Genomic DNA, 26,733 nt, shown 5'->3' on the forward strand with positions numbered 1-26,733 from the left:
TTTTACGAATACCGACCGCACAACGTTTAGACACGTCAGGTCTGATTACTCTGGCAACCATGAGCTTGTCGGCGCACGCGCGTCATAAGTTTCTTAACGCGCGTGATTTCGTCAATTTAATTTTCGGTTGTCCCCGTCAGCGCACGTGCCGTGCCCAGCGCGAGCTCCGTGGATCTCATGGAGTCCACACCGCGGTGTTGGTGCCGCGACAGACACTACGCTTCCATCGTGAAGAAGGCACCGCCATTGCAGTCTGTGAAGGCGCACCAAGAGTGTGAGCCGGAGCACGTTGTAAACATTGTAAGTTTTTTTTTCGTTACTCGCATTGTGTTGTCGAACCTAAATCATTTGCCATGTTTGCTTTCAGATCGTTGACACCACCTACGGCGCGGGACGAGGCAGGCCACATCCTATGAACCAATTGTCTGTGAGTGAATTCGGTGTCATTTTCAGGTGTTTCCACCCAACATGTCACAGAGTCCTTTCGATTCGCCTGCACGACATAAACTAGTTCGGTTGGTGCAGCATTCAGGTTCGCGATGTGCAGGTATCCAGTTTCTCTGTTCTGTGAAAACATGATCGATTCTTTTTGTTTTTTTTCGGCTTCCCGATTTTGGTGGGGCGACTGGCCTAGAGAACGCGGTGCAAGGCCTAGTTTACAGCACTCGCCATAGAGTTACGCTGCACTCGCACACAGATGATTGTTACTGTCAAGCTCGTGTTTTAGAAAGACACAAATTCGCATTAACCTGCAGTAACGCAAGTAACGCACAGGGACAGCTAAAAATCGTTCAAAAGTATGAAACGATTTTCAGTCATTTTGTTTCATTTGGTGATGCTTTATTTTTTGGCTGAGCAACTGCAAGCGAAACATCCCCTCAGTGCGGTTTCGAATGCCTGTTGTAAGTGTTCAAACGACAGATAAAATATAGTGCAGGTGGTGTGCTCGCTTTGGCCGCGTCTGTTTTCTTGTTCTCTCGTGGAAACATATCCCGTGACGCTGTTTTGGAAATGATTATCACTTGCAGCAAGGTGGAACTACATCTCACAGTTTTTCTACGACGGTTTACCAGTTATCAAAACGGCAATTTGGAATTTCATGCGGCTTTGACATAAAAAAATCTCTGGAGTAGTGGTGCTGGCATTGTGGTTCTGGCGACATGGCTGCTATTTGGCCAGTGTAAAACTAGGGGCAGTGGTAATAGGAAAGGAAAAGAGACCTGCCAAAAAGTGCAAGTTATCTCGCACTTTGCTAGGTGAGAGGTGCTAAGTGTACACCGTCACTAAGAAGCATTGAATCGATTGAAATCTGCTGTATGCTGAGAAGGTAATGTGCACCTGGCCTCGTACAAAAAGTAATGTTGTTACAAGAACCGCTCATCACCAATGGGGTGAGAGGGGAGATTACTTACTCCTCAAGAGAGACAGTGGCCATCCCGCTCCTCCCATCAGTAATGTCAATCTCAAGTGAACAACATGGGGTGCAGAATAGGCAAAATGTTATGGCATGTCATTGATCCTTGTCCAGCGTATGCAGGGGAAGAATCTACTTTATCCCCCTCAGGAGAGTGAGAACGATGTGTCATCTAGCTACTACTCGCTGATGTCAGGAGTGGGTGACATTCAGTTCTCTCGCCATGACGTGGGTTACAGAGGGGATGAGAGAGTGTATAGTGACAGGTGTCATCAGGCACCTGCAGTTGCCTGTCATCATATTCTATGCTCTTGCCACTTTGTTTCAATGAGGAATGCACTGGGAATCCTCCTCAAGAGCTTCACAGTGTGAAGCCCTGAAGACCAGTGTTGTCACTGCTGGCCATTTCTTGTGGTATGATGTGACGTTGTCATAGATTTTTGAAAGGGAATCAATCGACTTTGTTAATGGGGCGGTTGTAAAGAAAGCTTGACAATTTGCACTTTTCAGTTTATAAACAATGCTTAGTTCTGGCAACAATTGTTTTGCTATTACTGCCAGAAAGGGTGCTGCGTTATTTGCAAGTTGTGAGGTACAAGCAGGGTGTTAGAACAGAACGAAAACGGGAACTGAAAAATGAAAAGAAAAAAGATATTTCTCACTGGAACTGAAACGAAAACGTAACGTTATTTATTATTTAGTTCAGGAGTGGAACCGAAAAATGTTCGTTTCGGTTTCTTGTTTGACCGGAAAGTTCGGGTATTTCCGGATTCATTTTCGCTGGCATAAAATCACCTTTCGTCTCGCTGCTGCCCTCTCTCCGTCTATCTCGATTGTCAGTGCTGAGCTCCCCGCATGTTTGCCATGGAGAGCTTGCTGCAATGCAGACATCGTGGCCTTATTTATTTATTTACTTATTTATTAACATACCATATTTTTGTGGGTATAACCTGCCCCTGCATATAATCCACACCCCTCTTTCAGCCCGCTGATAAAGAAAAAAAATCCTCGCGTATTGCCCCACATTTGATGCAGGACAGGCTGCACCAAAGCTACTGCTCAAGCAGCACATCACATACTATGTAGACAGAAAAAGTGTATATTTAGCAAATAAAATACACTGACTGCAAGGGGAAAGTCTCAAGTCACTAATAAAATTCAGTTGTTAGAGTGCGCTCATCCTTGTTTTTTCTTCCTTGTCCTTGTAGTTTTTCGCAATCGCTGCCATGGAAGGCTTAGTCAGTGTTACTGCGTAGGAGCTTCACGGCACAACGCACGTTGCCGAGAAACTGTATTAAAGGAAAAACCCTGCGTATTATCCGCACCCCTACTTTGCCACTGAAATTTTTTCATTTTTGGTGCCGGTTATTCGCGCGAAAATACGGTACCTACATTCGGCCAATGTCATTGTTGTAGGGGGTGTTATACATGAACAAACGAGATTATTCTGAAACACAACACAATAATAAAAAATACAATGTTGGGCGGCATTACAGCTGCATACGTAATTAGAAGCAAAAACAGCCGATTACAGCCGCACACTCAATGGGAGCAGCTACAGGTCATGTTGTGCTTGTACGCAAGTTCAGCCATAGTGCTGCCAAAAACATTTTTAAGGGGCGGAGAGAACTGTGTTGAGCAGATCATTTTATCTTCAATAGTTTTTATGATAAAGACACTTGGAATGCGGATGTGCGCCACAAATATTCATTAATTTTTTTGCTGTTATCCCTTCATCTGGATAGCTTGGGGTAGCTGAAGGTACTGATGTTGATCCGTTTCTACCTCCTGTCATACAGTGTTTTAAGATTAAACACAGAGAACAGGTGTGCTAGAGTTTTAGAGTGCCCCATGAGCCAGAACGTTTTAAATTTGTAACGATAATGTAACAACTATGCAACGTCCGGAACAAAGCATGCAGCAGGATATTGATTTGCCTCAAATTTATTCGTAAGAGTTTCAGTGTTTGGGTCCCAGACCAAGGCAACATACTCAAGAATTGATGTACGTGCACAGCATGCTGGTTTTCTAGAGACTTGGAGTGTTTGCACCTAACAATTGTATACTTCACCCCAATGGGTGCCCCGGAACAAATAGCGCTCTAAGATTTTTCCTTTGGCAGTGTCTCAATCAAACCTGGGTGTCAGGTGATGGACTACCTGCATTTAGTTTCTGGGGACCAGGGTGGAAATTGGAGCATCATTTGCAGCTGCACCATCAAGGGGTATAGGGCAAAAAGGGCTTAGGCGGCGTTTTTTTTTTTTTTTTTTTCTTGTGCAGTTGAGCTATTTAAGAGATTTTTACAAAAAAAAAAAGTGTCGCTTAATTTTGTAACCTAATTTTATAACTGTCAGTTTTTCTTGCACGCCAACACGAACCGTTATGATTAGTTATGAACCATTATTTTTTTCGTTCTGGAGCTGAACTGGAATGGAACTTTTATTTATAGAATGGAACAGAAACTGGAACAAAAAACATTTCGTTCCGCACCCTGAGTAAAAGCATTGTCACAGGGTAATTAGATTGAATTAAGAAACAGTTGGGCTCTAAATTTGAGAAAGCACCTTTTGTAGTTAATTGTACTCCACTGAAGCTATAAAAGACTATTTTTTGTGTAAGACCAAGGATTTAAGGGGGGGACATGGCTTTTAAAACTATTTCCTTTAATTTTTAAGTAAACTCTGTTAAACATGTCAGTCTTGCTGCTTTTCCCCCACTGATTTCAAATGTGGCATTATTTTTTCAGTTGGTCAATTAGTTCTCGAGATAATTAGTCATTTTTGGAGGAACAATAGATAAAATAGTGTTAGTCGTAACACTGTAATCTTTACATTTTCCAACACTATGAACACTGGTGAGTGCAATAAGAGAATTGGTTTTTTGATACAGTGCTGGGAACTAATTTTACAGCTCATTAAACTTTGGAGTTTGAAATGGGCACTCAAAATGGTTCCTTGCCACTGGCGCCACCAAAGTTTAATGAGCTGTAAAATTAGTTCCAAGCGGTGCATCAAAAAAGCGATTCTCTTATTGCACTCCCCAGTGTTCATAGTGTTAGAAAATGTAAAGATTACAGTGCTATGACTAACACTTTTTTGTCTGTTGTTCCTCCAAAAATGACTAATTATCTCTAATTATCTTGCAAACTAATTGACCGAATGAAAACATAATGTTATACTATTTGAAATCAGTGGGGAAAAAGCAGCAAGACTGAAAAGCTTCACAGAGTTTACTTAAAAATTAGAAAAAGATTTTTAAAGAGCAGTGTCCCTTATTAATTGATCTTTGGTGTCCCTTTCAAATGCTTCTGAACAGTGAGGGAGGGCATCATGTATTGCGGGGTGTGTTTGCCCTAGCGAAGTGCATATTTGCTACTGGTACACTGAGTGACCCCAGTTGGCGGATTAATAAAACTGCAGCGGCATTGCGTAGCATTGCGAAGACATGCTTGGCCTATATGCACCACCAAACAGGAGGAGAAAAATTTTTTTTGGAAGGCTGTGACAAAAATCGGTAACTATGCACTGTCCTTTCATCAGAGTGAAAGTAGCTGTGATTGTCTGTTGCTAAACTGCTGAGGAAAAAAAAGGGACATATGATAGTGGTGTGTAAATAAGGGGGTTTGTAACTTTGCTTTGCTTGGGCACCATTCGTGCTTGGCAAAAGCTTTACTGGAGGTAGAGAAGGAACAGAAAATATGGAACAGTCCAGCTTTTCAACACCACTCATCGTTTTTCCACTTAATTTTCTCGTATTGCCGATGAAGCATGTAGGATATCAAATTCAAATGTGCACTTGTACAGTTCATCACATTGTGCTTCACTTTAAGCGCCACGCTTCAGTGAAAAGTAAAAAGCATCACGTGTTGTGAGGTACCGCATGTGAAATTGGTGCACGCAATTCAAAGCATTCCGACATCATTTGCTTTGTGTATTTGATTTCTTTGTACAATATTTTGTGCTTTGAGGCTATGTTTGCTTTTTTTGCTTCACATCTGATCCCAGGAGCTTGGTCGTGACTGTTATGGGCGAATGGGACAAGTGCTAAGGTGGTAGGCATTGGTGATTTCGAGTGCTTGCTTGTGTGGGTTGAAGTTGCCACTTTTACAATGACTGTAATACATGCACTTTGCTCAAATTCTACAGGGAAAGGAGCCGCAGAAGGGGAGGTTTGCACCTCAGAGCTTGCCCAGGGTTGATCGGGTGCGCCGCCCGCCGCCGCCAACAGTTATGCTTCGTGACCAGCCCCAGGTGATGTCGCCATCCCAGCCACGCTGGCCTCCTTCACGTGCAGTGGATGCCCCCCGCAAGGCAGCAGCAACCCCGGGTGCGCACTTTTTCTTGCACGCCTGCAACTTGTGTCGTGCTAAGCAAGATTGGCCATTGAGCGAGGAAAAGGGGCTTGCAGGCAGGATGAGAGCAATGGGCTGTGTTGAGGGGAGGCAAGAGAATGGGCAGTCTGTGTTAGAATTGCGTGGCAATGTCCAACCTACTGCAGGCATTATGGGAATAAGAGAGAGGAAGGGGGTCGGGAATCCTCCCCTGGAGTGCCCAGCAAAGCTTTGTTTGCTGCATGCAGTAAGGTTTGGAGTGGCAAGCTTTGCATGGGGAGCCATCGTACACGGAGTGGCTAGCTTTGCATGGGGAGCCTTCTAAGGGGGCAGTGGAATGAAGGGACATGTTGGCAACGTTGGCTTACCAGTTGTACCTGTTCGCTTACTCGGCAATGAAATGGTAAGTAGCATTCGGGGTAGTCTGTTGGCCGTGCCAGCAGGAATACGTTGCTACAAGTGTAACTGTCAGAGCAACCTTCTATATGGACCCATTTGACATTTTGTTTCAAACGACATTGTTGAGAATCCAGGGACTTCCGTGGTACCTGTAGGAATACTTCTTCTGTCGTCGTAGGTTTTTGAAATGACCCAAAAGAAGCACTTCGTTGGTTCGTTCGTTAACTGTTTATTCACACTTCTCGTTGGAAGCCAATTGGAGCAGTCGCCACAGCGATGCTCGTCCGTGGGCCCCTCCGAGTCGTTCTTGTTGCTTTCTCCCCTTGTGGCGGTCACCAGGAGCCGGGCCCCTCCCTCGCTTCCCGGAATTCTCCGAGCGGCCCCCTCCGTCCAGTCGTGGTGTCCCGTTACGGCCAGAGGCGCCTCTTAATGGCTTTTCCTTTTCTGCACCCGGCCGTTCTGTCGCCCCTCTGTTCTCTCTCTCCACGACTGGACGGAAGGTCCGCGCACAGTTGTAACAGTCAAGTTTACTATTTTGCATCTCCGTGATACAATTCACGTCTCATTAACACCTGCAACTTTGATTGGGGAAATTTTTGCAACTGTGTTGGGGTAGTTGTGGGAGAGATTTTTCTTATGTCAGAGATAAAACCCTTTCAAATGGGAATTTTCGCACTTAAAATTTTCCTCGCTTTCCGCAGGCTCTAGCGACAGGAAGCGTGTGGAGGGTCCGACTCTGCGTGCACCCAGGCCACCCCCCAGGCCTGTACGCACGCCACGCAGGAAGGCTAGCTCGTTCAGTCCATCGGAATACGTCGCCCCATATGAAGAGAACCCGTGGAGGACCTCCTGGCAGCATACGCCCCACCCTCGGGGCCCTTCCTTGGATGACAAAAAGCTGGGCAATGAGGGTGAGGGCTGCTGTCGCTCTGGGATTGGTGGTGAAGACTCTGCTGCTGCATTATGCTTGTGTGGGCATGCGGTCATGGGCTTTGCACCTATTCGTGCTAACTGGGTTGGCCTGTAACCTAAACACCATGTTTTTCCCAAAACAAATGAAATGATACTTGCTCGTGGCACCGCTTTCTGGACTCGCTGCCTTGACAGCACCGTCTTAATTTGTTTTATGTTGGGTCCCGGTGGAAGTATATACACGATTTTGTGTGTGTGTTTCATTTGCAAGTACAAGAAGAAGGATTATGTGCAAGAGTCGAGCTTGAAACTCTCATCTCTTTGAGGTACGAGAACGGGTGAAGCAGTGCTTGCAAAACCTACACATAGAATGATTTTTCTAGCTCTAAGCTGGCCAAATTTATGTTTCGCTCTTCATTCAGACCCGAACAAAGATTTTAACCAAAAATCAAACTTAGTGTTTGTTTCATTATTGTTGCATCATCTAGCTAGAGGGAAACAGTATATAGAGTGATGGCACAGGGTTTGGCTGCCATTGTATGCTGACTTATGAGTCCACTGCTTGGCAGCACACGATCTTGCACGCTTTCAGGAAAGGGCATGTTTAGTGCATAAGCATGTGAGACTCAAACCGGCCAGCTGTGTTAATTGTGGAGGCCATGGCGGCCGATTCGAAGTGGGCACCAGGCCTGCGCAGCGGTAGATTTGTGCCATTCTGGTGCGATGATGGAGCGTTTTCACCATTCACCGCCATCAGCTCAACATGGGTCTCCTTGGCCTTGTGTCTTTTCAAACGCAAGAAATGGATCGCTGCTCGTGCTTCCATTTCCTTGGCGAATGCAGCAATTTTCATTTTGATGCCCTAGCAGTGTTTCATGGTGCCATGTAGAACAGTTTTTATTCCACTAAAATGAGAGGAACACAGCTGGGCTCATTTTGTACCTGCCTTGTACACCTGTTCTAAACTTATACAGTTCAACCTCGTCATAAGAGGCATGGGTGTAGAGACAGTCGGGTATAAGAGACACTATTCACCCAGCTGGATGGCCACCCTATCTTTCCCATTAAATTGACCTCTTTTATAACAGACATCAAATGTAGGAGATAGTTGGTTATAAAGGACAAGTTATTCTTTAATTTTGGTCAACGATCTCGGTCATAGCAGACATTTTAACTTTGGATGCAGTGGCACCAGTCACCTACAGTTAGACAGGCACCTGCAATCTCTGTTTATTATAACTTCAGCAAACACACAGTGGTTTAGCCAGCTGTAAAACGACAATGAGAAGCCCTGCCAACGGAAATGCAACGTACAAAAGTGGTTAAAGCGCTTACCGCCATGCGTACGAGCGCGACCACGCGTGTGCGAGTCTGCGCAAGCCACCGGGAGTGCAGTAGGCTCTCCAAATTGCGTAGCTCTCAATCAAGAAGCATTGCAGATGTTGAGTCCTGCAAGCCTGATGAATAGCCTGAGCACAGAGCGGAAGAAGCTGTGCGCTCTGGTTATTCATCTGGCTTGTGAACTCGACATCTACGATTCTTCATCTTCTGCAGACATTGAAAGAAAAGAAAGCTTATGGAAGCCATTGTAAAAAACTGTAAATACAGTCATAAAGCAAACAGATTCAGAACTATTTCATAAATTCTCAGGGAAAAACATAAATTAGAATAAACCTTTCGCAACATGCTGTAGTGTTTTTGTGGCTTATTTTACTATTTAGTCATAGTGTTTCCACATTAATTTTAAACTAGGGGTTGACCAGTAAGTGAAAACATGGTACCTTGCTTATAAGAGACCTCTCATATAAGAGACAGAAACTGCTCCCCGGTATGTGCCTTATATAAAGGTTCAACTAGTAATAGTTATGCCGTGCACCAACTTTTGTGTTGTGCCAAAGTTATGTGCCAACTTTTTGATTGCGAATGCACTCAATCCCAGCTTACATATACCTCCTTGTGCAGAGTGCAACTGCACTGCAGTGATACTTTAAGTTTAGCTTTGTGATTGCAAAAATTATGACTATGTGAATTGTCATGTTATAAATATTTTTGTCACATAACCTGCAGAATAGTTTATACTGAACAACAAATGTTAATTTATTGTTCTTTTATTGCACTTGACAATTAATAAGCTTTCGGATGCTGCGAGTGATTAATAATCCCTTAAATTCAGTAGGTTATGTAAACAGTACATCATGAGAGAAAAGCTAGCTTTGAGAAAACTCGGCAAACTTGGGTGAAAATGCTCATTTAGACGTTAGCACCAGCAGACACTCGTGTAGATGTCATACATTCTGTTGACTATTTTGTTAACATCAGGGGAAGAATGTCAGGCCACCAGAATCCCCGACTCAATTTCGAAAGCTTTGGGATGCGAATAATCAAGCTTGTTGTCTTCGAAGTCTTCTAAAAAAAAGACTTGGAAGAGTATCGGTGGTATCTTTGTTGCCCCGAGTAAGCAGGTGGTGAAATTCGGACATGTCACATCAACTGAACCAGGGCCTCATAGTGACATTTGTTGCCCAGAGGGTGCTGGCTAGGGGTGCTGTCATACGGCTGCCGAGGTGGAGGCACAGGTGCAAACTCCTGGGCTGGGTTGTCGAAGCTATGGGGCCCGTTTACCAGTAGTGACTCCCGCAGGCTTTCTCTCCTTTAACATTGCTTGAGAGCAAAGACACAGAGTGCAGTGGTCCCTTGTGCCCAGGGAGCCGCATGCGTCACTGAGCGCTGTTGAGTCAGCACTGCATGAAGCAGTGGTCGGGTGCAGTTCCGGCTGCACCAGGCCACCCAGCCCTCAGTGCTGTGCTAAAGTTTTCTGGCAAAACAACTGGGGAGGTCTTTGTCTTGCTATCAGGTGCTTGCTTATCCAGGACTCAGCTTAGTACCAGCACATTTAGAAAATTCTCCAGGCGTGGGATAAACACCCGTATGAAGCATTTTGATGCATTCCTGTAACTTGAGAACTAATATGCACAGCTCAATGACAGTTTGAAGGTTTTTTTTTTTATGTTCATGCAATGAGACTACCCTGAAAATTTACTTCAGATATCTCAAGGAGCAAAGTTATTGTTTAAAGGTATCCTCCCTCTTAACAAATTAAAGGGCCTCTCAGTTGTAGGGCTTGTCCTTAAGGGACCACGAACACAAAATACAAGTTTGTTTTATTTGAAAGATTTGGTGTTTTATAGTGCCCCTATCACTTGTCCGGCAGCAAGCAATGCTTTTTTCACTGAGCAGTTGAACTGTTTAAGCCGAAATATTGATTTTCCCGCTGAGTCAAGTGTTTCGTGATGTCTGCAATGGCATATCCAGGGCAGGTACTGAAGCATGTGCTGACTAGGGCGAGAGCGAGCAGTGAAATACCTTGTTTACAGGGGTGGAACTGCTGCGCCAATTGCGCCATTGTGTGCCAATTTGCCCTGCGGCGCCAAGCTGCGCAGAAAGGGCAATTTGTGCGATTGTTGTCCATTGAGAGCATACAACAACAAATTTAGCCGAGTCTTGTCGTCCGGGCAAGACTGAGCGCTGGCTTTCCGGAGCGCCGGATTTCCCGTCGATCACCCGCTTAAAAGGGAACGGCAACAGTATATCTATCATATCTATCTATTATAATAGACGCAGCCGCATCCATAATAGACGCAGCCGCATCTACGCCGAATCCATAGCCACGGCAGTTTAGTGCACTCGTGCTTCCCTCGTGGAGTTTATCGCAACGTTGTTATCGCCGCGGCTTTCCCGGAAGGCTGTCACCATCACGAGTAAAAGTACTTTGAACAGTTATCTAGTGTTATAACTTGAGGCATGGCCTCTGCAATTTGCAGCTGCTCGAAGTAAAACGAACGACCCCTTCGCACAGTAGTTTTTGGTGATTGAACTCTAATTTTTCGGGACCTGCACGAACCGAGAACTGCGAAGCCGCTGCGCGCGTGGGCTATAGTACGATACTGAGCGCATGCGCACGACGACGCGAGCTTCCGCGCGAAGGGCTCTTCTACGATACTGAGCGCATGCGCACACTCCTCTAGTTTTGCGGCGGCCGCTATCACTTTCCACTCCGCTGTCGAGTCAGGTACAGAGCTGCGGGACACGTGCGCGTTAGCGTTCCTCGGTTGGAATTTTCGGCGCGCACGAACCCCGAACTTACGGCCAGTAACCACAGCTCCGCTGTTAATAACGGCCCTTTTGCATCAGAAGTTCATTTGAAGCCGAATGTTTCGCGCTGCTTTAATAAAAGAAGTGGTGTGGAGCTAAAACAGTTGCATGCAGCGCGCCACACAGCCGCCGTACTCATTCGCGCGCCGACGAGGCCTGACTCGACCGCGAAAGCGGGCGTATTGATGGGATGCCGTGCCCGCTTTCGCCTTCGGATCTACCACGAAATGAGGCGTCCTGCAATCGCCGTCTTTGTTCGCTGCCTGCCTTCTCGGTCGACGCGGCGGCGGCAGCTTGCTACGAATACGGCATCATATTGTACGGCGCCCGTCTTCGTGTTGGGGCCTATCGATGGAGACAATGCGCGCTCGGCGAGTGCCGCGCGGGTAGGGCGCGTTCGCGACGCCTGATTTCGCGGTTGCGGCGATGGCGGCAGCGGGGCGGTCCACTGCACGCGATTGTTTTATCTCGAAACTACTTTACCAAAAAAATTAAAAAAGCAGTCACCGTTAGTAACATAGTGTTGATTATTATACAAATAAAAGCCAAAAAGTCTGTACACTTAAAGGAATTGGCAAAAAACAGATTTCAGTCCCAAATAAAGGGTAATATGAAGGTGCTAGCTCCTATTTGGTTAATTGCGCTCCTGCTAAATAATTCTGCCCAATTCTACTTTTCATGCAGTTTTTGGATTAGTTGCTCTTAAAAGTGCGCTCAGCCGCATTATTTAAAGCAGTCAGTGAGCTCGAAAAGTGCTCCGAAATAGCCCCTAAACTGCTCCAAACCTGCTCCAAAATGGGATTTTTGATGCTCCAAAGCTGCTCCAAAATAAGACTTTTGCTGCTCCTGTGCCTGCTCCAAAAAGCTAGACCCTGCTTCCACCCCTGTGTTTACCATCACTCCTCCTAGATGGCGCTACAATACGGCTCAGGACTGCTGTTCGCACTTGCTTTGTTTTAAGGCGGGATTTGTACCTGGTTAATTTTTGTTACGGTTGATAGTAATTGTTTTGTGAAACCCTGGGTATGCTTGACAAACAAGATCACAGAAGGCAATGTCACTTATGCCAGCTGGTCAGTGTAAATTGAATTTGTCGGGCGGCTGTGAAGTTATAACCGGCATAGTGCGTGCAGTACAGACTGGTGCTTCAATGTTTACGTGTGCGTTCGTAACTTCCATTGTTTACCCCCCATTCTTGTTGCTATAAAAATATGTATTAAATTTAAGCGCAAATAAGTCATTGTGCAAGCTTAAAGGCCCTGCCTACATTGTGTTTGCTTTTGCTGGCCTCGGCCAATCTCACAGCTGCCCGCATAATACATCAAGGTTCTACTGTGGGAAATGAGCTGGGTTTTTGCATGGTTATTGCCTTTTTTCCTAATTATATAGCTTATTTGAGTGAAGTTTGCAGTAAAAGTGGTGTCGGTGCTATTCTAACGAGGCAATCTTTCGAATGAACCAAACTTGCATTTTGTCCTCATGGCCCCGTTAAAGGCATGCAGCAGTGGTGTGTGTTCGAAAACTACCTTTTCCACTGGTACTTGCCTTTGGTGCACATGCTTGTGCTCTTTTTTGTGCCCCAAAATGTAATATGCTCATAATTATGTTTTGACAAAAAAAAAAAAAGAGGACTGATGAGGACTCCTAAGCATTCCTTGTGATGGGAACGCATAAATTGTCTAGTTGCCAAACATGTCCTCTCATAATCATCAGCCTTTTTAACTACTATTAAGGGGAGACGCTGGTCTTAAAACAACTTCTCTTAATTTTCAAATAAACTTTGTGAAACTTGTCTGTTTTGCTGATTTTTTTCCCCACTGATTTCCAATATGCCATTATTTTTTCAGTGGGTCAATTAGTTCCCAAGATAATTAGAGATAATTAGCCATTTTTGGCCAAACAATAGACAAAACAATGTTGGTCATAAAACTGTAATCTTTATATTTTCCAATACTATGGACCCTCGTGAATGCAATAATCGAAGCAGTTTTTCGATGCATTGCTTGAAAGTAATTTCACAGCTCATTGGACTTTGGTGTTTAAAATGGGCACTCAAAATGGTTCCTTGCCACTGGGGCCACCGAAGTTCAATGAGCTGTAAAATTAGTTCCAAGCGATGCATAAACAAACTTCTTCGATTATTACATTCACCATGGCTCATAGTATCAGGAAATATAAAGATTACAGTTTTATGACCAACATTATTTTGTCTTTTGTTTGACCAACATGGCTAATTATCTCTAATTATCTTGGGAACTAATTGACCCGCCAAAAAAGTAATGGCATATCTGAAATCAGTGGGAAAAAAGCAGCAAGGCTGACAAGTTTTACAAAGTTTATTTGAAAATTAAAAGAAGTTCAAAGACCAGCGTCCCCCCTTAACAGTACAATTACCAGCATTCTCATGCCGTTGGTTGCATTCACAGCAAATGGGCATTTAGGAGCCACATTTCTGTGAGCCAGCGGGAATTTATCTGCACGTTTCTGTCACGGCAGCGTTTTCGCTCAAAGTGCCACAATGCTTTCGCATTAAAATTCAACATGAACATATGAAAGAGGGTAACTGAAGCCTGATCTTGCCATTTTTTAGATTCTCACCTTAGTTGCAGGTTTTCACCCATTGAATTTAGAAAGGGATTACACCGCACGATAAATACCCTGAATTAGTAGTAAAAAGGGCATTATGTAACAGTAATTTTTTTTTAGCTCTAGACCACAGTTATCGTCCCCCCCCCCCCTCCTCCCCCCCCCTTTTACACTTTTTTTTTTTCATCTTGTTTGCAGCAATCCGTGGGCAGGATCCCCCCCATCGGAGGAAGACTCTTCCTCCCACTGCAGCCCCTCCAACAGCGCCACCCGCTGGGACGGGGGGTCCCTCGACTCTGACCATCCCCTGGTTGCTGGAAATAAGGGGTCTTCCCAAGACCATGACTCCAGAGCGCATCTACGACACCGTCTCATCATTCATCGCAGTGGATGAAGTTCAGATATGCCAAGTGGACAATCGAATATTTGGGTTAATAACGTGAGTGCTTAACCTTGGCTGCTGTTCTGATTGCAGACCTCTCTCGTCACTGTGTGCCGCTAATGTTTGGCCATGTAAACTGAAGCTTCTCATATGATAAGCCAGTTGCTGACGTTCTGAGTTGCCAAGGCAAACTAGAGCCCTGCACGGGCCCGGGCCGGCCCGAAAGCCCGGGCCCGACCCGACCCGCGGGCCGGGCCGGGCCGTTTGAAGTCGATTATCGACGCCGTGGGCCCGGGCCGGGCTCGGGCTCGAAGCCGCGGGCCCGGGCCGGGCTCGGGCTTCAAATCATAGGCATGGCCGTTAATAGGTCCGACGTGAAGTGTAGAAAAGAGCATCAAAATGAATATTCTTGGTTTATTTTTGCGCACTTCTTGCTGTTATTTGTACGCATTGTTTTAAAAACGTGTTTTGCTAGGTCTGATGGTCGCTATACTGCAATTTTAATGACATTTCTTGTACTGCATCAAGATTTTATATCTTGGTGTATAACATACCAAAGATACGATTACAAGGAATGCCCAAGAGGGGAAGGAATTAATTCAGACATCCTGGAGCTGTGCACCTATGTCTATGTATGTACACGTGTGTTCTAGATGTCGCACCAATCAAAATGCGGCTGCCGTGGTCGGGAATCAAACTCGCGTACCACAGAAACACCACCGCTTAACAATCACTGGAGGGGAAGTATTTCAACGCGCGGATTTCAGCGCACGGTAAAGATCCCCAGGCGGTCAAAATTAATCCGGAGCCCCCCACTACGGCACGCCTCATCGCCTGCGTTGCGTCGGCGCGTTAAACCCTACAATCAACAACAACAAACAATTTCAACGTGCGTACATACTCGTTGATTCAAATGCGGATCAAAAGAAATTTAAGCAATACCAACTTGTGGCCGAGACCACCACGTGAAGTTGCCTAGAGTCTGGTTTTCAAAGGTGATGGTGTCTGTCATGTAAGAATACGAGCTATTTTAGGCCGATGTGGCGTGAACTGCAGACGGTGAAAGCTAAAATACGTGCACTTTTAAACCCTTATTTTCGTTTCAGTTCAGACTAGATGCTCCGTCTGATAAACAAACTGTCTTCAACCTCAAAGACCGGGCCTGGTCACACACGCGCGGGCCTTCCCTAGACCACAAAAATGAATTACCGGGCCGGGCCGGGCCTGGGCTTGAGATGGTGGGCCCGGGCCGGGCTCGGGCCAGGCTCACTTATGATTGCCCGGGCCCAGACCGGGCACGGGCTAGGTGTTACGGGCCCGGGTCGGGCTCGGGCTTTGCGAAGCGGGCTCGGACCGGGCTCGGGCCTTAAAATCTGGCCCGTGCAGTGCTCTAAGGCAAACCACAAAGCCTCTCCAGCTTTGCAGTTATTGACAGAGAACCTGCATAGATTAATGAGGTGTGACGGGCTAAATTGCTATGAATGAACTTGACGATGTGAATGCAGGGTTCGCACAGGTCCTTGAAAACCTTGAAAACCCTTGAATTTAGAAGTGTCCATTTCAAGGCCTGGAAAGTCCTGGAATTTTTAAATGGTCCTTGAAAACCCTTGATTTTTCTGGAGAGAACCAACGACCCTGTCTTTTCACAAGAATTTAAAGGGTTTGTCGTGGATTTTAGGTGTTAAAAATGCAAAGAAACATTGTAACAATCAAGTTTCAGTGTATTGCATGAAATTACGAGTTTGGTGGATTGTCATTCTTACGAGGCAACATTGGGAGCAGCATTCCTCAGTAGAATCCATGTCACGATACAATCCAGTGAAAGCCGGCTTCTCTTCTCTATCTTGCATATTCCATTTAGTCTGCGGACGGCCGCTCATTGCATGTTTGCTGTGCCTCATACGCTCCATCTGCGTTTGCTTTTATGTGCAAATGGTAGACGTGTACATAGTTCATCCTGCCTTGCAGCAACACTTGCTAATTTATTTTAAGCTCAAACTCTTGGTGACAAAGCAGAAGATGCAAGCAACATTATGAAGTTTTGAAATCAAACAGCCTCAGCAAAACACCAAGAAAAAAAATACCTCTAAATGCCAACTGTGAAATAAAAAATAAAGCTGGGGAGCATTCACGAACCCGTTAGCGCCAATCTAAATGTGCACTAATGTGCTTAGGAATTGGGCAATAACGAAATTTTGCATTGTGTTGAAAAAGTTATAAATAATCCCATATAAAACATTAGATGGGGGCCTTGAAAATGTGTTTTCTGGTCCTTGAAAGTCCTTGAAAACCCTTGAATTTTCGCTTTTAAAGCCTGTACGAACCCTGGAATGTATCAGTGTGGGGTCATATGATCTGCTGGAAGTCTCTTGGATATGAAGCTGATGCGCGAGAACAAGTCTGTGGCCGAGTCCCTATGGTGTGCCATCCCTACATATTCGATTCTAATGCTCGCGTTGTTTGTAACTGGAACTTTGCCAAGCACACATTAAAATGAAGCAAGCACTGCATTTTGGGACAGCCCAGTGCGCTCTTGTGGGCCCCTCATCCTTGCTCTGTGGTCAGCTCCTCCTTGCACCTGTTGCCCATGCCGTGTGACAGCCGTCTTTGCGTTTACCATTGCGTCGCAGTGATGCTTTCTGCACGAGCACAGACCAGCCCTTGAGCTCGGTGCGTCCCTCTGCACTGCTGTGCTGTCCCTCGTAATTTTCATTGTTCCCTTTATCCCAAGTTGGCACTGTCTCAGTGCTCTCTTTTCTAGGGCAACTATGGGCTGCTCTTGGCTAATGTCATGCATGGCAAGAGGGCCACATTGCAAATGAATGAGCCATTTGCGGAGCTAAGCTGTGGCTGACACAAAGAAGTTATTACTCATAATGACAGATGCAATCTCTTCAGCTGGTGTATCGATGGGTTTTTTGAATGAGCAGTCACGGTCTTGGGACTATTCGGACATTGGAATGACCTTTCCTGGCGAAAACCAGTTCAAAGTAGTAGGTGTCCGATGTTATTTGACACTCTTCGATTGCAAAAGCCATTCGGTTATTCCCGTGTAAACATCTTATCTGCTTTATGAGGTGAAATCGTATGCCAGCAACTTTCTTGGATTTGGCTTGAAGACTGAAGGGAAATCACAAAGAAAATATTTTTTAGCAGTGCTAGTAGCAGTCGTCTTTTTTTCAGGGTGTCGAACCGGAACCGAACCAATACCGTATTTACTCGCGTAATCCTCGCACTCGCGTAATCCTCGCGCCCCTAATGTGAGCCACCAAAACTTGGATTTTTTGGTTCCTCGCATAATCCTCGCACCCCCAACTTTGCAGCAGCGAAAGTTGCCTGCTCGCGAAACCCGCATGGTGCACGCGCTTTCCAACGCATGCCCTCCCCCGCCGCCTCTCCGTTCGGCGGAGAGCGCTGTGTATCCAAGGCCATCCAGGCGCCCCAACAACCTGCATGGCTACTCCCTAACAGGCGCCCGCTACTCACACTAGGCAGTTTTAGCTTATCGTTACCGTGTTTGCGTTACCGTTTCCCGTGTTACCGGAAGTGCTGGCGACGGTGAAGCCTGTGCCGGTAAGTTACCGTTCGCAGTAACTCTCACGCTGTGCAGTCTACTCCCTCAAACACGGTAAACGGTAACGTAAACACGGTAACGATATGCTAAAACTGCCTACTGTCCTTGAGCCGGTTTCGCGTGTGCGCAACTAGACGGCGTTCGCGCAGCCCGCTGTCGTGTCGTCGTGTCGCCGTCGTGGTCCCGTCGTTGAGCAGCAGCAGTCAGTGAGTCACTCGCGTCAGTGGTGGATAGCTCGCTGCCATTTTGAGAACTTTTTGATCTCTTTGTTTTGTGCTTGGTGCCGCTTCGCCATGGGGAAGAACGCCAGCTACAATGCCGCTTTCAAATTGAAAGCGATAGAGTACGCAATCGAACACAGCAACCGCGCTGCAGGCAGGCACTTCGGCGTCACCGACTTCAACGTCCGTTACTGGAGTAGGGCACGCACATGACGACGACGAGATAGGGCGCGCAAGAAAGCAAAGGCGGCAATTTCATGATCGCTGATCGATGGGAGACTGTTTACGTTGTAAATAATAAAATAAAAAGAAATAGCTGCTGTTCGCAACACTTAGATTACATATACAAAAAACGACCGCTACATTTAGCGAGACTGGCAGAAGGCAAATTGGCAACACTGTGCACCGGATTTTTTTTCCCCGCATAATTCTCGCACCCCTATCTTCGCGTTCACTTTTCCGAAAAAAAAGGTGGAGAATTATGCGAGTAAATACGGTATTTTCCCCCGAACTGAACCTGAACCCGAACTGTTATTTTTTGAGCCCGCTGAACCCAAACTGGAACTGAACTGAACAAAGAAATAACAATTACCTGTTCACGATGAAACGGTTCCTCCATGCGCTGTTGATAATGCATGGTCAATGCAGTTGGGGGCTTTCTTTCATGCACCATCAACGTCGTAACTTCCCATGCACTTTTTTTTTATCAGCCACAACACTATCAACATTCTCTTCGTCGTTACAGGAACCAATGTTGCAAAGGTATGGTACTGCTGGTAGCGTGAGCAGAGTGCAAGGCTGAGCAAACGAAGTATTACACTTTTGGCATGCCCGCAGGCGATCTCATACATCGACTTTTCCCTTCCCTCGCTGTGGCTGTTTAGGGACAATCAATCTGCAGGATTGCTGCACTGAGCAACGGCGCAAGCCACCACCCGAAATGTGCATGCTTGTTTCATTTCTTAATTGGCTTAAAAAAGGTCGCACACCTAAAAAGTGTAAGTACTTGACAAATGGGGCCCTCGAGAGCTGCTCGATGGCTGAGCTGTTAGCTGCTGACCCCAAGGATACGGGTTAGATCACTGCACCCAGCTGCTGTTTTTCTGATGTATACAAAAAACGAAAACTTCCATGTGTCCAGATTAAGATGCACGTTAAAGATCCCAAGGTGGTCTAAACTTCTCTGCTGGCCTACAGTAACGGTGTTGCACAGGATATGCTTCAGAACATCAAACACGCCATTATTTTTTGAAAGTGTGTTTCAGGGTAAAACAAAAAACGGAAGGCCCACCGCATGATTTTAAATTATTCCGCACCAAGTTCCCACACGAATAATTTCTCTTTTATTCTGCCTTCAGCCATCGAGTAAGCAAAACACCAAAAAGTAGATTTTGCTCGACATCCTTTCCTTAGTCCAACATGTAACATATCCAAACGTGTCATCACTGCGAAGGCAGTGAGCGCTGTGGTGCCTGGTATAATTGTCAGTTTTATAGATGATAGTTTTTCTTGGGCTACCTAAATGCGAAAATTTTGGTCCGGCACGTTCCGTCCGTCTGTCCGAATTCTTCAACACCGTCCCCCTCTATGCAAACCTTAAATGACCTAACAAATTACTATGTTCGGATGCTGATAATGGTCTATTGCCTCTCTGTGGGCGCGTAAATAAAGGTGATTGATTATTGTTATTATTTTATGATGTCAATATATTATTATTTATTATCGTCTATTATACTCATTTCATCGCCGAAAAAAATTTGCACCACACCCCTAGACCACATCCACAAATCTGCCCCCTGGTGAAAAAAGTACACCACTATTTTAACACATCTTCTGCTAATGCACAGAGGTGACGCATCGGAACGCAGGCCTAGCTCTAGAGTTTAACGTTCAAGGCGGAGGGCGATTGCAGCGAGAGGACAGCCGCTTCAACAACAGCGACGAAAAAAAGAAAAATCGGGAGAAAGCTTTGTAAATCGTCACTACATCTGTTTTTCTTAATATATAGCCTAATTTCGTACTGTTACATTAAAAATTGCACAAATTTTTCAGGGGAAAAGCAGTAATTTGAATTCCCCGGAACTGTATATATTTTTTACGGTCGCTTTAAACTACAAAACTGTTTTTCGCACCTCACTGATAATTCAACTCTCCGAACCGGTTCCCGAACCGGTTCAAGCTTCCGAACCGAAGCCGTACCGGAACAAAATGAATTTTCCCAAACAGTAACCAAACCGGTATATTTTTCTGGTTTGGCACGCTGTATTTTTTATTTATTTATTTCTTTCTTGCCACCCTTCGTAATTCACCCCGGCAGATGGGATAAAAGTGTGCTTTGTGTTCATACGCAAGCATTTTGGTTAGTTTCTCCAGGTTAGTTTCGTCGTTGCTCTTTGAAATTAGTGGAATGTATTTATCGATCAGGTCCCACATTTCGTTCCTGAACAGCATCCATTGAACAGGTCGCCTAGAGAACAGTGGTAAAAAATTTTCCCGGAAAAATTTAGTTCAGTGTTCATATTCGAACAGTTAGCATCATTGTAATCTCAAATTTTCGTCATTGTGACGCCATTGCATACCGCATGTATGTGTTGCAATGTAAATGAACAGCCAGTTGAGTGTTTGTGGCTGGTGCTGGTTTCCCTTTTTTTTTTTTGCAGCTTTCGAGCCAAGCAAATCATGATTTGCTTTGTATTCGCATTGAAGGTAAAAATGACTGTTCGAACGTGGCTGCTGGAACTTGGTGTCCTCAGTGCCCTAATGCAATTCCCCTTAATACTGTGTAAAAATTGAGCCCAAGGCTTGCTGGCTGGATTGCTTGGACTCCCTATGCTGATGCCGCAGTGCTTGATCGATTTGAATATTACGCATGCAGCTGAAGGCCGTATGTAGTGATAAAGCTGATATTTCTTTTCTCCGCTGAAAAACTGTTTTCTTCTTTTCCCACCTGACGTAGCCCGGAATTGTATTATAGTACAAGGCTGAAGAGGAATTAGTTCTGTAACAGTGGCATATATTCCCTCAGGTTTTTAGCGATTTCCATAGGCGTGCGCAGAGTTCTCGATTAGGGGGGGCAAAGTCTTAGCGCTGCGCCCCCCCCCCCCCCTTTACATCAACTCCCGACCTTTTCCCACTGAAGGCCTAGCGGTCCGAACGCAGTGCAAAGAGGGATGTTCGTAAAATTTTTATTTCAATGCGATGGAATTGCAACACACAAAATATTTCTGAGCAGAATTTTTTACTTTCATGTGTTACATCGGCAAGGTATGGGGCAAATTTGGCGCCCCCCTTCATATGACGCCCCCCCTGCCCCCCCTGTGCGCACGCCTATGGCGATTTCAATGCATGTTCATGTTTCTTTTGCAAAGGACCTAATACTCGGCTCGTTCAGTACCAAGAGCGTGCATTTGCCGTTTTATGTGAAACTTCAGTTCTTGTGACCCCCCTCCTGAAATGAAAGAAAACAAGCGTCAGACCTTCTTTTGCTTTGTGCACAAAAATCACCCACCATCATTGCCCATTTCATTGCAGCATTGCCGACTCTTGCCCCACTGCTTGGCTGTGCGAGTGTGTCAGGCGCGACCTTTCCTTTCAAGGCAAGTCTTGGCAGTACTAGTTCTGGCGCGGGCTTTGAGGGCCCTGCAGTTAAAAGGACCCTTTGATGCATAAATGGCCTTCTTTTTCATTCGCACGGCCACGATTTGTGAGCACGAAGCGGGGCCCTCCTGGAGCCTGTTGCTTAGTGCGCAGAAATGCCAGGAGGCGCAAGAGCGCTCGGCAGCAGTGAACCACAAGTGGTTGCGCTCTCAAGGGGCCCTGAGGTTTGCGAGGAACCGCGTGCCACCCTAGCTTGCGCAGTCTCAGCATGAACTGTGAGTGAAGGGTGGCACACTGCTGAAAGGCTGCTGGTGTCGGCCACACTGATCTGTCCACAATAGCTTAGGACGCGCTGTGAGAAACTTGGGAAGGGGCTGTTGTAGGGCTAGGCAAGCTGCACTGTGTTAAGATTTGTCACGTCGCCGGTTGGTTTTGTCATCTGGTGCTTGGGCAGCCACTGTACTCGCCTATTTGCAACACACAGCCTTTGCCTGTCCCAGTGTAAAGGCGCCATGAAAACAGAATACAAGTTTGGTTCATTACTGCTTTACCACAAACTTCAAACAAATAGTGGAGATGTTAAAGCAAATGTATGGAGCAGTGGGGACTCCCCAGCCACTGTCTTGCGATTTTTCTCTATAACGTCACAGTCTTGTTTGTGTGATTGGCGGCTGTCGACCAAAGCCATTGCCAAGAAACGTGGCTTGTCGATTCTACTGGGGCTTTAGTTTGGCAACCTGCAGTTAACACGTTTGCTGTGCTGGCTCATATGACGTCAGTCCTGCCCATATTGCGTCACTGTGGCATGAAATTGGGATGTCTCTCAATATTTCTGTGGATTTTCTGTTAAAAAAATGTCTTTCGTGGCTGCAATGGAGCTGAGTTCTTCCAAATTAAACAAAGCTGTACTTTGTCTTCATGGCCCCTTTAACAGTATGATCAAGGTGGTCGTAGATTGTTATTCTGACATAGCAACTGGGACTGTAGTAGAATTTGGGGGCGCAACGTCTGTAAACTGTGCGGTTTACTGCGAGACTCGTGCTAGCTGCCTCAATTGCTTCCAAGTTTGCAAAGCTTTACAGGGACCATTAAGACAACACACGAATTTGCTTTATTTGAATGGTTGGGCAGTTCATACTGCACTGCAAATTTGTTTGGTTGGAAATGATGCTTTCACCGCAGAGGAATTTGTGCTTAAAATAAGGACAGATTTCAAATTACCCACTTTCTTTCTAGCACCTATTAGGTGCGAGAGTTCCCTTGGGATGTGTGTGGGAGGGGGAGGCAGGCAAAATATGACATGTTATGGGACGCCGTCCTGTAGGAGCTAAAAATTAGTCTATGGGCATTTAACCTAGTAAAACCTGCACAGTTTTTCCTGTGTAGTGAGTTTGTTTGGATGATTAGCGTCCCGTTTAGGTCTATATTTGGTGAGAATCGGACAGCTAGAGCCTTGCTGAGCTTTCAGTGTTCTAAGAAAATGGGCGACTGGAGTTCTGATATTGGTTTTGATTTTGAGTGTATACGGCCAGTGAGTGGTGCTTTCATGTTGCTGTGTTATAAAAACCACACCCATACTGGCTACAGTACCACCTCGTCGCAAGAGACACTCACGGGAGCCAAAAAACTTGTCTCTTCTAACCAAGGTCCCTTGTATGCAATGTTGCTAACATGGTAAACATAGGAAAACCAACCTAAGTGCCTCCATTCAAATGTCTCTTATAACCAAGTGTCTCTTGTAACAGTGTCTCTTGTAACGAGGTCTTACTGTATATCACTGAGTGAGTGTGAGAAATGCCTTGGATGTTGCACCCCTATGTTTTTTCTTATTATCTTACCCAATTAAATGCAGTTTGCATTAAACTTGGAACGGTTTTTGTTCCGCCATGTCAGTCTGCCAATCAAAGCAAAGTTGTATGGTGTCTTTATGGTTATATAAAACTTGCATTTACAGAGATACCCAGAAGCAGCTGGTAGAGTGGGTAGGGGACATTGGTATTGAAATTTTGTGTTGCCAAGCCAATGTCTTCCAGTAGTGGCTAAGGCGTTATGCTGCGGAGCACGAGGATGTAGGTTTGTTTCTCGGCCGCGGCGGCCGCTTTTCTGATGAAGGCGAACAGATACTAGAAATAAGGAATGATACTAGATACTAGAAATAAGGAATGAACGTTTCTATGGCAATACGTGAGGCAGGGCATTGCTCCTTGAAGCACGGGCGGTGTGTCTGAGGACACGGGCATACGCGGCTAACTATAGGCAACAGAACGAAACTTGTGTATGCTGTGGCAGGGATTGGGAAACCGTAGAGCATATTGGCATAAACTGCACAGAGATACGACCACGGCGCAACGATGGGGTAACGACGTTGACGGAGGCTTTGGGAATTGGTTTGAGGGGTTGGGGGCCTCAACTTAAGGGCCATAGATTTGACGAAGAGGCGGCTGGAGTGGTGGTGGAAGAAAAGTAGGGAAGAGAGTGGGACGTAGGAAGAGTAGTACTACATATACCGAATAATAATTTAGAACAGAAGGGGGGGGGGGGGTGATAAACAGGTGTGCAAGGGGGCAGGAAGGGGGGGGGAAGCGATGGGAGTTTAAAACAGGTTGGGGGGGGGGGGGTGGATAACCCATTACGTTAGTTAAGGGTAGAACAAGTAAGTAGAATAACACAGGCAAGTCGGTTGGTGACAGCCGACGTCATGATACAAAGGGAGGACCTGTAATCATCATCATCACGATGCAATCTTTCTGCTGCCCCTCTGTAAAAGCTATCTTGTGAATTAATTTTTCTGAAAAATTGGGTGCGTGTTAAAGATCCCCAGGTGGCCAAAATTAATCCGGAGCCCTCCACTACGGCGCGCCCCTCATGCCTGTGTAGCGTCGGTGCGTTAAACCCCCTACTGAATCAATCAATCAATCAATCAATCAATCAATCAATCAATCAGTCAAATCATTTTTCTGAAATTGTTTGAGTAGTTTTGTGCAAGTGCACTGCTAGGTAGTGATGGCCAACTGAAGCCATCATATTGCTAATACCATGGCACTATGTGTAGGAACTGGCAGCCCAAAGTTCTGCCCAGGCGCTGCTGTGCAACTTATTGGTATCTCTGTGAGCTGCCTTTGGCATGCAGTGGTGCTGAAAAGACGACATAGCCACTAAAAGCACAGAAAAACGGTCGTCCTTTGTAGTTCTTCTTTTTGTCCGGCATTTTTCTGCGCTTTTAGTCACTATGTCTCCATACCAACTTACCCACTTGTCGGTGCTCCTGAAAAGACTGTTACTAACCAATCAAATTAACCTGTGGCTGCCAAGAATGCAAGCTGGGTATCCCAGCTTTGGCATGTACGACTTTGGCCAGTGTTTGATTCTCGTCCACACTTCAGGGTCTGTTCGAAGCACAGGGTCTTTGGCTGTTTTTTAGACATGATGGGGCAGTACTCGCATGTGCTGTTGATAGAATTTTTTAGTGGCCAGCATGACAGTGTGGCCTCTGTGATTCTGTGTGCATTCAGGCCCTCAAATTTTTTTCTAAAGGGGTGGGGAGGGGGGGGGGGGGGAGGAATGTCATAGAGGGCTTTGCTCAAATGCCATTTTCTAAAAACACGCACACCTTCCTAGGCTACGTACTGACTGTATGGCTGGCACACTGAATTTGCATTGCGTTGCTTGGTAGCATGTGCCTTTGCCAGTTTCACAGTTGAACCTTGTGTCGTGGCTGTTTAGCATCAAAACTGTTCATGGCAGGGGACTGGCCATGTAGGTAAAACTGCAGGCACTGTTGTAACTAGCCCAAAAGCTGCCGCTACCTGAAAGGGGCCTTGTCTGTCTTTCAGAAGAATCTCTAGTTGTTCCGTCGTCAGCATCGGAGCACGATACGGCCAGCACCAAGGTGAAGCCCAGCGTGCAACCCGTGTAATTTTTTTTTTGACGGCGCCAAAATGGAGAAGCACAAGACCAGGTGCATGCAGTCATGTTTTTATTTATTTGGACATCTCATTTAAATAAAACTATTTCAAAGGTGTGTGGCTTTGTGGTGTAGTTTGGTAAGGAGAAACAGGGATGGTGAACACATTTGCCTGCTCAGGTTTAGCCTCCTGTGCAAACTGCCTGAAAGAGGGCCAACTGTATTTTCTGTATTGAAGTGAGAGGGGGGGGACTGTCCATTCCTTATAGTGAGGTAATACCGGGACCCATATGCCTGTACCTCAGCAGTGCCAGGCTGGGGAAATTTTAGTATTTAAATCCAAGACGATTGTGTAGTTCATTCCAGCAGCATGATCGACTGTAATTGGAAATATTTAGAGGAAAAATTGTATTAAGGCACCGCTAATCAGTGATTATTGATTAACATTGTTGGAGAGACAGACAAGTAGTCAACATGGCACGACCTGAGCAAAGACTTGCCAAGTACGTATGGCCCGTTGGAAGAGCATGTAGAGCTTCATTTAGGGCACGGAATCGTGTTTCGAGGTTGCTGGAGAGATTTGTTGAACTATGGGACATCAGTGCAATGGATCGTGCGTGGGATCTTGTGTGCAATGTTATTGCGCGAGCAATATATGTGGCATGTCAGCAGAAATTTCCGTTTTAGATCCTTAGACACCGAGCAACCGAAAAAAATGAGAGCATGTGCGCAGAGGGTGCCGTCAGCCCAGCATTGGCTGCCGTGGTGCTGAGTTTGTATCGCTGCTAACCGCGTGGCTAGGGGTTGCGTTAAGTTGAAGTTTTGGCGGACACACCCATTGCACAGTGCCTTCACGCTCCCTGTCGTCGCTTGTATGCGTTGCATATAGAGCATGCAGGGCCGAGCAGGTGGCAAGAGAGGATGGAATTGGAATGACAGTAGCAAAATGTGGACAGTGGTGAGTAATAAAAGGAGCAAAAGGCAGCCAATGCCGCTGCTAAAGTGAGTAAACATGACCACGTGCAAGGTGCATGGGAGAAATGTCGTGGTTCAGGCTTCTAAATTTAACCATTGCGAGGCCTGCGCATTGGTCCAAGCTTCAAGTTCGTGTGGGAGAGGGATGAGGTGCCAGTGCATTTTTAAAGATCCACCAATGGATCTTCTATTTTTCCTTTATTGCATTGTGCAAAGTCGGGTATCGAGTGTTTTGTGCACATTCCCTATGCTGCACGTTCACTCCTCTTAGGTGATGAAGTCTCCAC

The 26,733-nt window shown here is 45.8% G+C and overlaps 1 protein-coding gene across 3 annotated transcripts; it reads left to right on the forward strand.

Moving 5' to 3' along the window:
• The first annotated feature begins 58 nt into the window (after positions 1-58).
• LOC144144490 (uncharacterized) lies at positions 59-25,588 on the forward strand. Of its 3 annotated transcripts, none has more exons than XM_077675969.1 (7): positions 60-300; positions 368-427; positions 5,560-5,740; positions 6,845-7,054; positions 13,992-14,232; positions 21,502-21,566; positions 25,404-25,588. In XM_077675969.1, the coding sequence occupies exons 1-7, from the start codon at positions 178-180 to the stop codon at positions 25,481-25,483; spliced, it is 960 nt and encodes a 319-aa protein (XP_077532095.1). In that variant the 5' UTR covers positions 60-177; the 3' UTR covers positions 25,484-25,588. The 3 variants fall into 3 exon arrangements, with proteins under 3 accessions (XP_077532078.1, XP_077532095.1, XP_077532088.1); XM_077675962.1 differs by having other exon boundaries at positions 61-300; positions 25,401-25,588; XM_077675952.1 differs by lacking the exon at positions 21,502-21,566 and having other exon boundaries at positions 59-300; positions 25,401-25,588.
• The last annotated feature ends 1,145 nt before the right edge of the window (positions 25,589-26,733 follow it).

Source organism: Haemaphysalis longicornis, unplaced genomic scaffold (assembly GCF_048455015.1).
Source record: "Haemaphysalis longicornis isolate Haplotype H1 unplaced genomic scaffold, Haemaphysalis longicornis Haplotype H1 scaffold_1, whole genome shotgun sequence".
In the NCBI taxonomy this organism is placed as follows: domain Eukaryota; kingdom Metazoa; phylum Arthropoda; class Arachnida; order Ixodida; family Ixodidae; genus Haemaphysalis; species Haemaphysalis longicornis.